Source organism: Tripterygium wilfordii, chromosome 17, assembly GCF_013401445.1.
Source record: "Tripterygium wilfordii isolate XIE 37 chromosome 17, ASM1340144v1, whole genome shotgun sequence".
Classification (NCBI taxonomy): domain Eukaryota; kingdom Viridiplantae; phylum Streptophyta; class Magnoliopsida; order Celastrales; family Celastraceae; genus Tripterygium; species Tripterygium wilfordii.
The window spans coordinates 2,967,789-2,980,599 of NC_052248.1; the positions used below are offsets into that span (position 1 = coordinate 2,967,789).

General features: G+C 34.9%; 1 protein-coding gene across 1 annotated transcript; it reads right to left on the reverse strand.

Moving 5' to 3' along the window:
* Positions 1 to 4,075: 4,075 nt before the first annotated feature.
* LOC119981805 (receptor-like protein 7) lies at positions 4,076 to 7,119 on the reverse strand. Its single transcript, XM_038824947.1, has one exon. It carries the CDS (start codon positions 7,100 to 7,102, stop codon positions 4,076 to 4,078), a length of 3,027 nt encoding a protein of 1,008 aa, XP_038680875.1. The 5' UTR covers positions 7,103 to 7,119.
* Positions 7,120 to 12,811: the final 5,692 nt, after the last annotated feature.

The following is a 12,811-nucleotide window of genomic DNA, read 5'->3' on the forward strand; positions in this document are numbered from 1 at the left end:
TTAGCATATAATATGATTTATAATGTTAGAGTTTAGGATTTATAATTTTAGGGTTTAAATTTATAACTATATTATAGTTAATAGGGTTTAGGGTTTACATTCATAAGGTTTTATAGGGTTTAGGGTTCCCATGTAAAAACAAACAAAAGGTTTAAGGTTTTATAGTGTTAGAGTTTAGGGTTTATATTATTAGAGTGTAATTTTATAGGTTTAGTGTTTTATCGGTTAGGTTTAAGTTTATAACATGACTATAGTTATATAGTTAATAAGGTTTAGGGTTTACATTCACAAGGTTTTATATGGTTTAGGGTTCCCATTTTAAAAAAATAAACGGTTTAATGTTTTATAGTGTTAGAGTTTGGGGTTTATATTATTAGAGTATAGTTTTATAGGTTTAGTGTTTTATTAATTAGGGTTTAAGTTTATAATATGACTATAGTTATATAGTTAATAGGGTTTAGGGTTCCCATTCAAAAAAAAAAAGGTTTAAGGTTTTATATTGTTGGGACCTTTAACCTTAGAATTTAGGGTTTAATGGTTTTTATAGTATTTGTTTTGTCATATTATTAATTTCATTATCATATTTAATCTTGATAAATATAAATATATAATATATTGAAGGTGTTACATTACATGGTAAGTTACTAAGTTGGTACTTGGTAACATGAATTAATACTTATTAATTGATGTATATTATATTTATTTTGAATTTTTTATATAAGTATTAATAGATTTTTTTAGAAGAATATAAGTGTTAAATTATTAATATGTGGAAAATTAATAACATAATTATATATATTATATATTTATATAATATGTTATATTTTCGGTTCGGTTCGGTTAATTTGGTTAATTTTTTATGTTAACCGAACCATTAACCGAAAACCGAAATACTCATAAACCTTTAACCGAATCGTCCGATTGGTTAACATTAACCGGTAAATTCGGTTAACGGTCGATCGGTTCGGTTCGGTTAATCGGTTAAAACCGAATTATGCACAGCCCTAGTTGCTGACGTGACAAAGAATATTTGACATCTTTTACTTCAAGAAAACAAGTTGAGATCCCATGCGATGCGTGGTTATACTCCATCAATTTTTCTAATTTTTTTATAAATATTTTTTTGGCAATTTTCATCAACTTGCTTCATATTAATATTTTCCCACACATTTTAAATAAATTCCGCACATTTATTCTCAATTGAATATAACATATTTTTATTTAATTAATTCATAATCTATTGTCTTTTTGTCTACTCCCAACTTTCCCCTTCCATTTTTTTTTAATTTTCAAAAACAAAAATCAAATTAGATTAACTACTAACATACTTACATGCAGTTCATAGCGATATATTTTATCATTTAACTTACTCGAGTGTCAGCAATTATAATTATAATTATCTATATTAAATAGTTAATTAGAGTTTATTTTTTATTTTTGACTAATTTTCTTATTTTGCTTAAAATTGTATCATTGGATGAATGTTAAAGTTAGCAATATCTTTCAGGATAAGATTGTTTATTTTACCAGACAATAGTTATAGTTATTAATATTAAATATCAATATTGGATAATTAGTTTTAATTTGGCTACTGGCAGTGGCAATAGCACAATTAGTTTTAACTAAAATTTGCGCTCCTCTTAATGACAATTTGGTATAGCTTATAAGCTGAGCGCAGACGCACCATCAAATATCTTAGATAAACTAGCTTATAATTGAAACTTATTTTTTGAACTTTCATTTTTTTTAATTTTTTATTTATTCTTTTCTTTTATTAAGATAATATTATATATAATATTATAAAAATTTTCAATATTAATTTTACTTTTATTTATATAAAAATATCTTGTAATATATAAGTTTAAATTTTTAAAAAATCTATAATAAAATAAATAAATTTACCAAAAAATAAAATCATAAAATAACAAATTACGAGGATTTGACAAATTATAAACTAACGTAAGCTATAAGGTTTACCAAATACCTGACAAGTTTATTTAACTGCTTATAAGCTAGTTTGTTTTTCACTACTTATTAAGCTAATTTATTTTGATAACAAATAAGCTCTAATTGCTCTACGAAACGGAATTCTAGTAGCACATTATGTCAATTTAGTAATAAAAAATAAATATATTGTTTGTGTAATTAATTTTTTAAAAATGTTATAACCGAAAAAAACCTATAATTTGGGAAACACTAGCTATCATTGAAATTTCAAAGTCTTCTTTCACTAAAAGTTAAGTCAAGCATGTCTTGTCGACTTGATTTGAAGTAATGAAACTTCTCATGTTTTTTGGACTTGCATGGAAGAAGTCTTCGAATGACATTGCAAGGTGTTTTCTTTTGATAGCTTGGCCTGCTTTTATCAAGAATGGACCTGAACGTTTCTATAAAGCTCAAAGCTAGGACTTTTGGTTGATGGGCCCAATCATACTTGTCGGTCTTTGCAAATTATGAAGATTGGAAATTTGAGGCAGGTATTTTTAAGAAGACTTTTGCATATTTAGGTTTATTTTAAAAAAATATTGACATAAATACTCATGAAAATGTCAATTACATCACTATCTTCATATATACGATTTCATGTTACAGTTTCAATAACATAAAAGAAAAAATCTCAAATCCAAACGATTTCGAAGATGACGCACTACATCACCACTGCCGTTAGCCTCCCCTCACTGAGATGCACAATACCCAGTCAGATTTCGTCCAAAACGGCCACCAGAAATGAAGATCCGAAGTTGGTCCCTTTTGTTCGCGTAATGTTACTGTTTCAAACTGTAACATATACATTAAAAAGCCAATCTACTCATATAATGCTAATATTTTGATTGTATAGTTTTACAGTTTCAAAACATAGATGATTAAGAAAATAAGTCAAATTATTTGATTGTATAAGTTACATTTTAGAAAAATTAACATTGAAACTGTAACATTATAACTGTACGATCTTAGATCTATACGATTTCAGATCTGAACTCAGTACATCTCAGATTACGATCTCAGATCTCATATTACATCTCACATTTAAAAAGATGAAGAAGAAAGAAAGAATTCTGGTATGCATAGCTAATAGGCCCTGATGTTATTTTGAAGTTACCAACTTTATGTGAATTATAATTTCCAATTCGATTTGAGTAATCAGATATCTATTCTGAGGCTTGCCTGGCCTTAGTGGGCGTTCGGGTTCATTGGGACCATGCACCGGTCACGTGCCCACTTTTGGGTCGTGATAATAATAAGTTGGTTCTTAATAATATCAAAGGAAAAGTGCATGACCTTTACTTTACTGGTTGATGGATTTTTTTTTCTTTTTTGATACTTGCAGCCTGGGTGAAACAGGTTGGTGCTTCTTCCTGTTTCCTTACGTGTTATGAAACAATTAGTTCGAGAACTTAACTGGTTCATGGCACTTTTTATGCCATTTTCAGTTGTTGACTGTGCTCTTGCTTATGCATATGCTCTGTTTGGGTTCAACTTTTTATTCTTATTTTTTTGGAGTTTTGCGTATGTCAAATTTTACGGACGTTCTTGCAAGTGCTACTTAAGGCTAACTGATCTGGATAGCTACTGGGAAGTGGAAGCATTAAGTAAGTGATGTTATTAAACTTCTTACTTCAAAAGTTGCATCTGCACACACTCGATATAAGAATGCTCCCGCTTGAAAATTTTTCCCTGGACTTATGAGGACTTGGAACCTCTTTGTCTCAGTATTTTGCTGTCATATATATATGCATAAAAGTGCAGAGCGGATTCGGATTGTGATCATAGGAAGAATCAGGAATCCGTCTTGATGTTTTTGGTGCATGAGTTCTCTCAAGTGAGTTAACAGTGTACATAAAAAGGTTACACATACAAACATTTTTAAGAAATAACAGCTTGCTTCTGGTGCTTAAAAACAAACGTAAAAACATGGAAGACGTGGATACAATTTCCAGCAGCAACTAGGAATCAAACAGTAATGATATGGAATACAATAGAGGGATAGAGAAACATCAAATAAAAACACACACATACACGTAACTAGAACAACATAAGAAGATACTTGAACCATGTATATACATAATATGGAAATTCATTCTCTCTGTCCCCTTCTTCTCAGCCTTCTCCTTTTATGTTGCCTCCTGCGAAAGGTTTCCACAAACCATTCATGTTTTGATACGGTGAATCTGAGTCTAGCGACAACTCCAACAACCAGTCCACTTGCATATCCAATCGCAACTATCATCCACAAAACATATGCTGAAGAACCACTCGAGCCTTGATCATCTTCATCAGTTGAAGGCGATGGAGGTGATTCACCTGCATTTCCGCATAACTTCGACAATGGCTTCCCACACAATCCCAAGTTGTCCTTGTATGAATTATTCTCAAATGTAGCAAATTGTTTTCCTTGTGGTATAGGACCTATGAGCTGATTACAAGAGACATTAAAGATTGAGAGGAATGTGAGTTGCGCCAGCTCAGGCGGAATCTTTCCTGAAAGCATGTTGCTCGAAAAATCCAACGATTCGAGCGCTGTGAGGTTTTCTATAGCCAATGGGATGTGGCCTGAGAGATGGTTGTTGGAGAGGTTAAGGAAATTGATATTCTTCAAAGTTGTAATGGATTCCGGGATCTCCCCTTCAAATTTGTTGCTTGAAAGATCGATACCTACAAGGACTTCTGGTATCCTATGATAATGCAGTCTGACACCTTTGTTCATCAAAGTTAGTTGATAATTGTAAATTTGTCGGAACACGAAACTAAATTCCAGGATGACACCTTTGTTAACCAAAGTCATATTTTGTGCCATATACGAAAAGTGATCCACATCAAAATTTCTCATGTTGTTCCACTTCTGAAAGTACTTAGATGGTAGAATGCCAGTGAAACCATTGTAGGAGATGTCAATGATTCGTAACGCTGAGAATTCAAAACCTGTTGTAGGGCTTCCAACAACACCAAAAAGTTTGTTGGATCTTAAGATGAGCACATGTAGATTAGGCAAAGTTCCCAACCAAAAGGGGAATGTGTCACTAATCTGATTGTCACCAAGATGTAGAACCTCTAACATTGTATGATTAGCCAATGACCTCGGTAATGCTCCTTGCAGTGCATTATGACCTAAATTGATCATCCTCAACTTACTTCCATTCGTTAATGTTTCAGGAATGGTTCCGCGGAAGAAGTTTTGCTCGAGATTTAAAATGTGTAGATTGCTCTCCTTGTCGAACAAACATTGCGGAAGCATGCCACTCAAGTTGTTGAATGACAAATCAAGGGCATACATGTAAGGTAGATTGCAGAAGGTCAAAGAAATTTCTCCACTGAAACTGTTGTTTGAGATGATATACTCGACAATGGAAGGTGGTGGTCTGGGTACTGGACCTTGGATCTTGTTACCATGTAGCCCTAGGAATTTTAGATTAGGAAGGCGCGAGATCAATGTAGGTTGCTCAAAGTCGGTAAAAATATTTAAACCAAGTTCAAGAACCTCCAATGTTTCTCTACTTATCTTCCATAACCAGCTCGGAATCTGGCCGTGGATTTTATTTCCAGTGAGATCCAAAAATTTCAGTTTGTCTTGATACCTGAGGAAGTCAGGAAACTCTCTCAAGTTGCACGAGCCGAGTGCTAGCAGGAGCCACTTTCGAAGAGTAGCGTTTGTATTGGTCACCTGGAGCAATGTAAAATCATTCCCTGATATACCAAACATTTTCATGTGATGGAGGTTGAAAAAAGGGTTTAAATTAACAATGCCATTCAAGTGATTTCCGCCCAAACTAATAACATCAAGATTCACAAGTTCTGAAATTTGATGAGGAAAAGGGCCGTGGAATTCATTATCATTAAGGCTTAGGATGGTTAAACGGGTGAGGTTTGTTAGCCAATGTGGAATTTGACCTCTTAAATGGTTAGAGGTGAGCACTAAAAGATTGAGTTGAGTGAAGTTCTTGAGAAAGTGAGGGATTTCACCTCTTATATTGCATTTCTGGACTAATAACCCAATGAATTCAGTTTGCTTTCCAAGCCAGGACAAAGACCCACAACTAAAATTATCATTGCCTGAAATTGAGAAACTGGTAAGATGTGTAAGGTTTGCCAATGAATAAGGGATTTGGCCAAAGAAGTTATTCTCACCGAGTCCGAGAAAGGTGATCTCACTAAGATTACCAAGGGAAGAAGGGATTGGGCCCCAAAAATTGCAACTATGAATATTCAATCTAGTCAAGGAATTAAGGTTTCCTATTGAAGGAGGTAGTTCACCCGAGAAATTTGTAAATTGAAGCATTAAAAACTTAAGAGAAGAGCTCCGGTGAAATTCAGGCAGATGACCAACAAGTTCTTCATTCCCCCCCACATTGAGAAACTGCAAGTTTGGTAGTTCAAAAATTTCCATTGGAAATTTTCCAAGCAGGCCACAATTACGGAGACTAAGAGAGGATAATGAAGACAAATTTGAAACTTTTTTAGGGATTGCAACAGATAAGTCTACATTATCAAGATGTAATTTCTCAATGTGAGTTAAATTTTGAACTAACCACATTAGGTCAGGACTTGTGAGCTCCAGCAATCTTGCGTTAGATGCATCCAAATCTCCCATCAAATCAAGAGATCTCAATCTACTCAACTCTGCTATTTCTAATGGAATCCTACCATAGAATCTGGAGGAGGAGAGATTGAGATAAGCTAGCCTTGGAAAACTGCCAAACCTAGACGGGATTTGGGAGGAGTTGAAATGATTGTCAGCTAGGTTAAGGCTTTGAAGTTGGCGTAGATGGAAGAGGCTGCTGCTGGAATTGATAGAACCATAGAGGTGGCTACTACTGAGGTCAAGGCTAATGACACGGCCGGTGCGTTGATCACACACCACACCATCCCACAAGCAGCAGTCTGGATTCTCTCCTTGTTGATTCCATGATATCGTCTTCGGATAAGCAGAGGGATGAGAAGAAGCTGACTTGTCGACGACAAAGCTTCGCTTGAATTGTAGCAATGCCAAGCTTTCTTCATTGTGACATAGGAGAGGTGTCATGTGCATAGGAAAAACCAAGATTAATAGCAAGAAAAGCAAGGCCATAAACCGTAAGTGATACAATAATATTGAAGAAGAAGCCATTGGATATGATGAGATGATGAATAAAAGGGAGAGATAAGCCTGTCACATATATATAAGCGTAAAATTTGGGAAAAAAACCTCAAATGATGCTATTGCCTCGGACCACAAACATTGCTCTCATCAAATTAATGGTGTGGAAATTAACCTCAAATGATGATAAATGTTTTGCGTCGGACCACAAACATTGCTCTCATCAAATTAATGGTGTGGAAATTAACCTCAAATGATGATAAATGTTTTGCGTCGGACCACAAACATTGCTCTCAAACATCAAATATTGTTGAAGCTGTTTTGTGCAATTTTTCCAATTCATTCTTTGTTGGTTGGTGGAATGATTCAAAAGATAACTACAAAAATAAATAACGAAAAAGAAAACTTCTGCAATCTTCTAGTCTGGTGACGTATCAGACAATAGCATTGATGTCAGATGGTGTCCTCAATTTTACTGAGTATGGCTTGTACATCAGAACATTTGAGCTAAAAAGAGGCCCAAGAGTGTACTTTTGAGATCTCTTCGACGTTCAAGTCAGTAAGCCATCAATTAGGGAGTACTCAGCGCTCAGAGTTCTCTTTCTAGTAGCAAATAAAGTGCGGGGTTTAGAAACGGTTTTGTCGCAACCAGGGTCACGACGCGGACCGGCCTGGGAGGATGAAAAATGTTTAGAGTCGCCACCAATTGATTTAAGGTGCAATTGGACACCGTAAAGACCTGCGAACCAGAGAAAAGGGTACGGGGATCGATTGAGTGTGGGGAAGGTGTTAGGCACCCCACAACTCCCGTTTGAAAACGGTTACCCTAATTAATTTCATGGCTATCTTATGGATACTTGCTCTTTGCAAGATATAATTGTTAAAGTTTGAATTATTACTTTCAACACACTTATCAACTTATGATAGTGTTTGAAAAAAAGCTTGGAATATTACTATCAATTTATGATGGTTTTGGGAAAAGATTTGTAAGAATACTATCAACTTATGATAGCATTAAAAGAAATTGTAATATTACTAAAACTTATGATAGTTTTTATTTGGGGACACACTACCAACTTTTGGTAGATTTAATTTAAAACACCAACTTTTGGTGTTAATGATAAAATGTCCTACCAACTTTTGGTAGGTTTAATTTTAGATACCAACTTATGGTTTATTTAATAAAATGCCCTACCAACTTTTAGTAGGTTTAATTTTAAATACCAACTTATGGCATAAATGATAAAATGACCTACCAACTTTTGGTAGGTTTAATTTTAAATACCAACTTATGGCATAAATGATAAAATGACCTACCAACTTTTGGTAGGTTTAATTTTAAATACCAACTTATGGTATAAATGATTATTTGGAAAAGTGTCATCTATCAATTTAACCTATTATTGCCAACTTATGGCAAATTCATAAATGAAATCAAATAAGGTTCATAATTCAAATAAAGGAAATCAACTTATGATTTCTTTAATTGAAATGACCTATATTCAATTTTAAGCCTATATATTCATAATCCACACTTGTACAAATAATCCAAATAATAAATGTCGAAATTATACAAATCGACATGAATAAGATAAATTACACAATAAGGGGGCCAAATATACACAAATTGCAATAAACCAAACAAAATCTTGAAATTGCTCAAGCCTCCATCAACTCGTCCAAATAATATCCAAGCCCGAGCCTCGTCCAACAAAACAAACATAAAGAGAGGGAAAAATAGAATACTCAAATGTAAATCAAGATTTAAATCGAATCAAGACCACATTATGAGATTCACACGTATCCAAACCAAGAAAATCAAATCCAAATATGGTCTCTCCCGCTTTTTCCAACAAGAAATAGAAGAAAAAAATGCAAAGAGAAAGGGCTCAACATATTAGTATCGAAAACACTCCCAAGCATCACATATGTCCAAGGTGAATGCAAGAAACACCATGTCTATTCTTAGTCAACATCCGAGGATGCTAAAAATGAATCAAACATTGAAATCAAGTGTAAATAGAGCAATACTTGAGTGAAAGATATGAGGGGTATGAAGCTTCTACCAAAAAATCCAAAGAATCGGTTTTCCCCTTCTCTCCTTCTCTCCTTCTCTTCTTCTCTTCTTCCTCTCCCCTCTCTTCCTCTCTTCCTCTCTTCTTTTTTTTGTTTTTCTTCACCAAAAGCCAAAGCCTCTCCTTTTTTTCTTCCTCTCTCTCACGCCTCCTCTCTTCCTCTCTTCTTTTTTTTTTTTTGTTTTTGTTTCCTCTCCCTCCAAACCAAAGTCTCTTCTCCCCTCTTCTTATTCTTTTTCTTCCCCAATTTGTGCCACATTTCTCTCTTTGTCTCCTTCTTTGTCTCCTTCTTTTCATTCTTTTTCTTTCCCCAATTTGTGCCACATTTCTCTCTTTGTCTCTTTCTTTCTATTCTTTTTCTTTCCCCAATTTGTGCCACATTTATCTCTTTGTCTCCTTCTTTTTATTCTTGGTTTTTTCTTTCTTATTTTTTACTTTTCCATTCTTCTAGCAAAAACAATAAAAAGATGTGACATTTTTTTTTTAAAACAATTCTCTTATTTTTAGATATTTTCTAAGATTTGATCTTATTGGGTCAAGATTTGAGTATTTAAAGATCCAAGAAAAGGATTATGAATATCTATGGGCTTGTAGGTCAAAGAAATGAGTTTTTGCATTTTTTTATGTATTTTTTCTATTTTTTTGTATTTTTGTATTTTTGGCCGGACGAAAACCGGGTACTACAGCTGCCCCCTTTGTATGTCTTTTATGAAATAAAAGGCAAACAAAGGCGTAGTCAACCGAGTTTCGTACGAGAATTGAAATGCACGGGATCACTATGGCCATTCCCGGCTTGGCCAAATGTTTGTTCAAGAAAATAAAGGGGCACGGGATCACAAGGCCATTCCCGGCTTGGCCAACTGTTTATGCAAGAAAATAAAGGGCACGGGATCACAAGGCCATTCCCGGCTTGGCCAACTGTTTGTGCAAGAAAATAAAGGGGCACGGGATCACAAGGCCATTCCCGGCTTGGCCAAGGTTTGTGTAATAAAATAAAGGGGCACGGGATCACAAGGCCATTCCCGGCTTGGCCAACTGTTTGTGCAAGAAAATAAAGGGCACGGGATCACAAGACCATTCCCGGCTTGGCCAACTGTTTGTGCAAGAAAATAAAGGGGCACGGGATCACAAGGCCATTCCCGGCTTGGCCAATGTTTGTGCAAGAAAATAAAGGGGGCACGGGATCACAAGGCCATTCCCGGCTTGGCCAATGTTTGTGCAAGAAAATAAAGGGGGCACGGGATCACAAGGCCATTCCCGGCTTGGCCAACTGTTTTTTTTTTTTTAATCTTTGACTTTTTTTTTTTTTGGTGAAAAGGTGCTCGGGATCACTGTAGCCATCCCCGGCTTGGCTGAAAATTTTTGATTTTTGATTTTTTTTTTATTGTGAAAAAGGTGCTCAGGATCATTGTAGTCATTCCTGACTTGGCTGGAAAAGATTTTTTGATTTGATTTTTTTTTTGATTTTTTGAGAAATAGGTGCTCGGGATCATTGTAGCCATTCCCGACTTGGCTGGAAAAGATTTTTTTGATTTTTTGATTTTTTTTTTATTGAGAAAAAGGTGCTCGGGATCACTGTAGCCATTCCCGGCTTGGCTGAAAATTTTTTATTTATGCAGTGATGATGCATGCACTGACCTATTTTGCTCAATTATGAATGTCTCATGAATGAAAGGATGCATGTTTTCTCAAGGTTTTGCCATCCCCCAACAAGCGCACAATTACGAATTGCTAAACCAAATTTGTTTCTCTGTCAGGGTTGACTTTCTGACTCACTGAGCTTTCAATGTATCTTCTCTAATCTGATTAGTGAAGGTCTTTTTCCGTTCTGGATCCCAGCTCTTGAGCTATCTCTTTTCCTTTTCCAATGTGCATTCCCATAATCAATTCATTTTCCCTGAAATTTGCATGTTCGTACGCATCTGAATTCAAAGCTACCCATTTATCTGAATTTCCTTATTCAAATCTTTTTTTTTTTTTTTTTTTTTTGCACGGCTTAGGAATGTGAGCTTCTCTTTCTTGCTAACACCTGCTTCAGCTTCAGGCTTTTCACTCAGATCCTTTCCAGCTTAGGATGCCAAAATCCATCAACTTCCTATCAAAAGTATTGTCCTGATGCACTCATTATATTTCCTGTCAAAACTTTGTCAGTGATAAATTCAAAAGTACAGCCATGCTTGTCAATTATTGAAAGCAAATGATAAATTTTTGGAGTATGAAATGAGAATTGAATTGGGATGTGGAAAAGGAGACAACAAGCAACAAAATTGAAGAAATGAATTTCCTCACAATTTGTTTCTTGGAGTATCAAATGAGAATTGAATTGAGATATATAAAAGGAGACTACAAACCACAAAATTGAAGAAATGAATTTCCTCACAATTTTTATTGAAAAGGATGGGTGGTAATAAAATATTTTAGAATGAAATATGTACAAGAAAGTAGGGAGGTCAAAGGCAAGAAGGACAAACCGAACTTCTTCAAGATGAAATATGTGATAATTCAAAGATTGTACCAAAATTGCCCCAATTTTGGTGTGCACCCAATTAACAATAATCAAATCTGACTTGTATGGGGCTATCTCTGAACCTTCCATTTCTGCCAACAAACTTCTTCTTCTATGTAACAGACTAACACCTTAGCAAGGTAAAATATCTGATGGTATCAAGAGCACCCCAAAATCTGCCCCAGTTTTGGGTACATGTTCAATTAACTGATCTCCAACCCTTCTGCACTCCCACCTATGTCAATGTGAAACAAGTTAACAGCCAACTCAGGCAATACTCATCAATTCAACAGATTCGTGATCCAACCATCCTTCTTCAAACAATCTGAAATTTGAACTTGCAGCCCAAATTGAAACGCCTGTGAGGTTTTTTTCACTTTAACAAATTTTTTTTTTGCCCCTATTTTTGCCTAAAGCGCCCTTGCGGGTTTTCACTCTAGCGGGTTTTTTTTTTTTTTTTTTTTTTTTTTGTATATTCCTAATTTTGCCTAGAGTACCCTTTCGGGTTTTCACTCTAGCGGGTTTTTTTTTTCTTTTTTGCTACCAATAAAACTTAACAACTTCCTTGAAATTGTCCCGAATGTGCATTTTGAGGGGTTCAACTTCAACTAGTGTCTTCTCAACCTTTTGAACAAACTTTTCCAAGTTAATCATGTGATCTTCATCCTCACTTGGCTTGGCAATTATGTTATCCCCATGCACTTCAATCTCTTTATGCATCATATCATGAAACATAATGACCTTGGTTTGCTGATAAGTATCTCCCGCATTTTTAGACCAAATGGCATGACTTCATAGCAAAAGGTACCACATAAAGTAATGACAGTAATTTCCTCTTTATCTTCTAGTGCCATCGTGATCTGATTACAATCATCCTTTTTCAGTACTGGTGCAATATTTCTATATCATTCGGGGTATTTTACTACAGCAAGACATCCGACATCAAATTGCTTCTTTATTTCATCTCTAATCTTCCAAGTTTGCACCAATTCAAACTTCCAACCCCAAATTAACAACCTCATCCATTTGAATTATCTTTTCTTTTTGATTAGACTTGTTTTTTTCTCATTTCTGACTATATCTCATATTCATCCTTGGTGTCAGAGTCAAACTCGACATTGTTAATGGGTGCCCCAAAATCTGGTTCATTCGGTTCAT

What these genes read in the sequence shown, in the direction of transcription:
- LOC119981805 (XM_038824947.1), bottom strand. Translation starts at nt 7,102, where the DNA reads ATGGCTTCTTCTTCAATATTATTGTATCACTTACGGTTTATGGCCTTG.